At 34.5% G+C, this 5003-nt stretch overlaps 1 protein-coding gene across 1 annotated transcript; it reads left to right on the top strand.

The window, feature by feature from the left end:
• Window positions 1-736: 736 nt before the first annotated feature.
• LOC120072744 lies at window positions 737-3116 on the top strand. Its single transcript, XM_039025222.1, has 5 exons — window positions 737-1021; window positions 1328-2171; window positions 2267-2320; window positions 2410-2588; window positions 2716-3116. Exons 2-5 carry the CDS (start codon window positions 1430-1432, stop codon window positions 2803-2805), a joined length of 1065 nt encoding a protein of 354 aa, XP_038881150.1. The 5' UTR covers window positions 737-1021; window positions 1328-1429; the 3' UTR covers window positions 2806-3116.
• Window positions 3117-5003: the final 1887 nt, after the last annotated feature.

The following is a 5003-nucleotide window of genomic DNA, read 5'->3' as shown; positions in this document are numbered from 1 at the left end:
TTTTATGCATACATGTAGTAACGGTCCTTTGCTGATCTAGAAAGTCGAGTCATTTCAATTTGCACTAAGGGCGAGTGTTAAAAATTAATGAAAGCTTATTTTGCAAGTTATTAATTAAAGAATCTTTTCTTTACTTGAAGTTAATGACTTTTATTTAGAGTAATGCCTCATAAATTGGAAGATAGTGTTATAATGGTTTAGTGGATTGATTAAATGAGCTTTTCTAGGTTAGTGGTAGAAATTTAAGGTTAATACATTAGTGGATAGTTTCTTATTTTTCTTATAAATACTTGTATTTTTTGCACTTAAACGAATACATAATTTAATTGAAACACTTGATCCTCTGTGCAAATTTCTCTTTTGTTTCCATATTTTGTTCTCTTTGATTTGTTGTTTTTCATTGCAGAGCGAGAAAAGAAAGAGGAGAGCAAGAGAGTGAGAGAACGAGAGAGCAAAAGAACCAATCAACATGTGTGAGGGTTTCGTTTTGACAATTTCATTCGAGTTTGACATCAACAAAGAGTTAAAAAACCAAATTTCAAAAAGGTAGTCAAATCTCAAATTTTTTTCTCCACAATTTAAGTCATCCATACAAAAACCTCCTAATCTAGTATAGTAATCTAGAATGCTCAAGTCTACATATATATTTGTAAAGAAAAATAATTCCGAATGTCGATTGTTTAAATTTTTGAATAGCAAAAAATTGAGAAATCGGAGGGGCAAAAGAAAAAATAGTTTGGAGGGAGCGGGAGGGGGATGAAGACATGCCGGGAAAGCGCGCCACCGAGAGTGAGGCAACATTTTGAATCGGAAGCGCGGGCCCTGCCTCCACATTTACACCATTGGCGCTTCTTCTCTCTCTCTATATATATAAAAATTAAACCGAAAAAATAAAAATAATAAAAGGGAGGTATTATCATTTCCTCCGTTTCCCCCGAGACCCGCTCTTAGATTCTTCTAATTTGGGCATTTTTTTTCCCTCTCTACACTCGAATCAAATCTACCTTCAATGCTTTCCAAGGTTAGTCTCTGAATCTCCGCCTCCCTCCCTTTTACAATACAATGCTTTTCTTTCCTCTCAACCATCCGATTCTACCCTTTACGATTTTGCTGATGAATGTCGATTTTTCTAGGGTTACTGTGTTATTTATGATTTTATCAACTTATTTTGCTTTATTCTCATTATTTCTCTTTGTCTATGTCGCCGTTGCTCGTCTTTAATTTCTTTTTTCTTTTCAGAATCTTCCAAAATTGGGGTTTCTGTGTGTGTGTGTGTGTGTTTGTGTGTTTCATCTACACTGACTAGGATTTGAACCTGATGATTTAGGATTTCTTCCACCCGACCGATTAGGCTTTCTAGTTGCCAAAGTTCTAGAAGATAGATTGGTTGGGTTGATCAGATTAGCGTCCCCACTTCCCGTGTGAGATAATGCGCGAAGATAACGTTAACGATGCGTTAGGCCACAATCGTCTGGTTCTCGGAAACCTGACCAATCGTCCACTCAAACGAAAGCTTTCGTCAATCTTGAGTGATTCGGGGGTTAAATCAAGGGATGGGTGTGGCAAAACTGTGGACGGGAAAGAGGAAGACTTTAGATTCCCGAAGCACATGCGTCTACAAGCAGCGAAATATGTCGAGGAGAACTGTAAACGCTCGTGTGGAAAACACTGTTATTCAATGGCGCTGTCTAGATTTAGTAAGGAGCAGCAGGAATCTGATTGCTCACCTGCTTCCAGTGAAGCTGATACTGCTTTATCTGATATACCTAAAGAAACTGTGCAGTGTAATTTGCCGAATGATGAACCACATCCTGTGCAAGAGGATGAACACAGAATTACAGATAGTGAAGCATTGGGAGTTCCTTGCTTGCCCACTTCTGTAGTCCCTACTTGCTCTGAAGATGACAAGAAAGATTGTCCTGGAATTATGCTAAACAATGCTGATAATGAAGAAGCAGCTGATCTTGTTTTAAGGAATGACGAAAAGGATATTGACATTGGTATAATTGGCTCAAGCAACCATGATTCCTCTGAATGGTCGAGGATACCTATATCGGGTTCCAAGTCTTTGGCATTGGAAAGGTGCTCAGGACTCAAGACTGATAACTGTGCTAATCTAGACATGTATGGGGACTTGCTTAAAACATGTTCTTGTTCATTCTGCTTGAAAGGTAATTAGAATGTAAGTTATTTAGTTATGTATGTAACCAGGGATTCTTTAAAAGTTGTGTTCCGAAAAGCTAAATTGGTCTGCTTTTGTAATCAGCATCATACATTTGGTCAGATCTCCATTACCAGGACATTAAAGGACGGATTTCAGGTAAAATTGTTCTTCCTTGTATGATAATACTATCGTGCTTCTTGGGTCATTCCTTCTTATTGATAATCATGGTATTTTCATTCTTTTAGCACTTAAGAAAAGCCAAAAAGATGCAAGCATCCTGGCTCAGAAAAGCAGCAAAGAGAAAGAGACTTATCATGGTCAAGGAAATTCTTCCAACTCAAAGCTAGAATTTGATCTTTGTGGTCAGTGGATGTCACTGTTCCGTCATATGGAAGATACGTTTGCTCATGAAGGCAACCAACTTGTAAGTGTGGATTTTGTATACTTCTATGAACTATGAAATCTCTTACCCATCATAAATGTCTACCTTCCATTTATTTGAATCTTGGAAAGACATAGCGGTGGTAAATCTTGTTTCATCTGGTCAACAGCAAAGCAGTTTTGTTACCCTGAAAGATCTGAGAGAGGAATGCAAAATGAATTTGGAGATGCTTAATGCCATGCCTATGGAGAAACATTAGCGTGCTGTTGTTTTTCCTGCCACTCTGACGGCCATTCTGATGGTTGTGGGCCGTGTGGTTAGTCACTTATGCTGTCCATAATCTTTTGAACTCGCCTTGGATAGGGTAGCTGTATTATAAATTTGGAATACATGTAAAATCATCAATTCTATTTTTGAATAACTCTGTCTTCATCCTCCATCCGATTCGGCTTTCCTGTATATTTTTTACTACTTTGGTCTTTGAATGATTTTAGGTAGTTTGGTAGCCTATCAAATTCTGTTGTATTAGGTTGATATGATAAATGTTTTACGGTTGACATCTTTTAAATAGAATGGATATATCATGTTATCAAATCACTCAACCTTATAAGTCATGACAAGTTCTTTAAAGAAATTTACGAATGACTAGGACTAATACTTGTCAATAAACGTTGATTTATTTTATTTACAGAATGCATAACAGCCTTGAATTAGATATAGATATTCGATACATCTGTTATGATGACAGGTAACTAGTTTGAACTTGCTCTTTTAAGATTGCTATTCTGTAATTGAGATTGAGGGTTTGCATTTTAGGGGTCATGGGTGTTTCCAAAATGACTTGTAAGTTTTGATTGGATGGGACCAAGTAGTTTGAACTTGGCAGATTGGTTTATTAGGTCTTAAAATTAGTATTAGTCGAATCAATCTGCCATCAAATCTCGAGTCTTTCAAAAAATAAAATACTTCTTGATAAAAATTTATTAAAATGTACTTGAAAAGTTATTTTGAGTAGTTGACAAACACTCCATTTTTTTTCAAAATGACTTATTTTCTAAATTAAATACTGCAAAATGTAATCTAAACATTCTAAGAAACCAATCTCTCATTATTTTATTCGGTAAAAGTTTTTAATAAGTTTAATTAAATTAAGCTTAATATGTTCATTGTCTAATCAAGATAGTTTCATTAATTCAATCTAAGAGTAGTTTTAGAACAAATCTGGCCATCACTTTTTATTTAAATGGGTGGTGTTTGGCCATGGTAGATAAGTGATTGTGATAGAATACAAAATCACTTTAAATGGTTCTCATTAGAATCACCTCCCAAGTGGTTTTCGAAAAATGGTTAAGATTTTATTTTTAAAATGACTAATATTTTGGGTTTTTTGTTTTTGTTTTTTTAAAAAAATCTCTCTACTTCTTAAATTATGTAAGAAGTTATTTTTTCCCACTCTATTGTTTTTCCTATCTGCATTCATCTTTATTTTTTTATAGTACAAATTGAAGTGGGGAATTTGAATTAAGAACCTCTTGGTCCTTCGATATATACAGGTATCAGTTGAGTAACTCTTATCGGTATTTTCTAATTTGCGGCTGTTTGAATTTTTTATAATCTCTGTTTCTAACTTTATTCCCTTGTTTTCTTTTCTTCTTCACACATTTTTTTCTCTCAATATTTTAAAAATATGTTTAACATTTTTGTTACTAAAATAATTTTTTTCCTTCTCTCTATTTTTCTGCTCTCTAAACTTTTTTTAAACCTTTTCTCCCTCGAATTTCTGTTAAATTATTGTCTCACTCTATTTTTTGTCCCTTCTTTTCTTTAAGCTTCTTCCCGGATTATTTTCACTCTATTTTTTTACTCTTCAATTTTTATTTTTTTCCTAACTTCCTTTCTATGTAACTTTTGTTTACCCCACCATTTTTTCTTCCTAAGGGGCTGAAGTTTTCTCAATGCCTAAAAATTAAGGATGTTTGAGAATTATATGTCTGGGAATAAAATTCTCAAAACAATGTCTGAGAATATTATGTGTGGAAATAATATGTGGGAATTAAAAAAAAAAAATTGAGATTGTGAAAACAAGTCCATGAGGGTTTATGTCCAAAGTGAACAATATCATACCATTGTGGAGATAATTTGAGGGTCTTGTACCTATCAAGCATTTGTTGAAATGTCTTGAATCTATTTGTTGGCGCTTCGGACAACCAAGTACGGGGGTCTCGCTCTGCTCATGGATGTAGCTAACACATTATTAGTGAACCACGTATATTTGTGTGTCGATCTTCTCTATCTCTACGTTTCCTTTTTTTTTTTGTATGTTTTTTAATTGTCGATTTCGTAACAATACGATCGCTTAAATTATCTACACGATCGTTTACAAAATACTATACATTTGTTTAAATTATCTACACGATCGTTGAGCTCCGCTACACGATCGCTGAGTAACAAAATGTT

Source organism: Benincasa hispida, chromosome 3 (assembly GCF_009727055.1).
Source record: "Benincasa hispida cultivar B227 chromosome 3, ASM972705v1, whole genome shotgun sequence".
In the NCBI taxonomy this organism is placed as follows: domain Eukaryota; kingdom Viridiplantae; phylum Streptophyta; class Magnoliopsida; order Cucurbitales; family Cucurbitaceae; genus Benincasa; species Benincasa hispida.
The sequence above is the reverse complement of the archived record's forward strand: the minus strand, read 5'-3'. Positions and strand labels throughout refer to the sequence as shown.

Coding starts and splice junctions, on each gene's coding strand:
- LOC120072744 (XM_039025222.1), top strand. CDS start 1,430: ATGCGCGAAGATAACGTTAACGATGCGTTAGGCCACAATCGTCTGGTT. Junction 2,321..2,409: donor CATTAAAGGACGGATTTCAG/GTAAAATTGTTC, acceptor TCATTCTTTTAG/CACTTAAGAAAAGCCAAAAA. Junction 2,589..2,715: donor CTCATGAAGGCAACCAACTT/GTAAGTGTGGAT, acceptor TCTGGTCAACAG/CAAAGCAGTTTTGTTACCCT.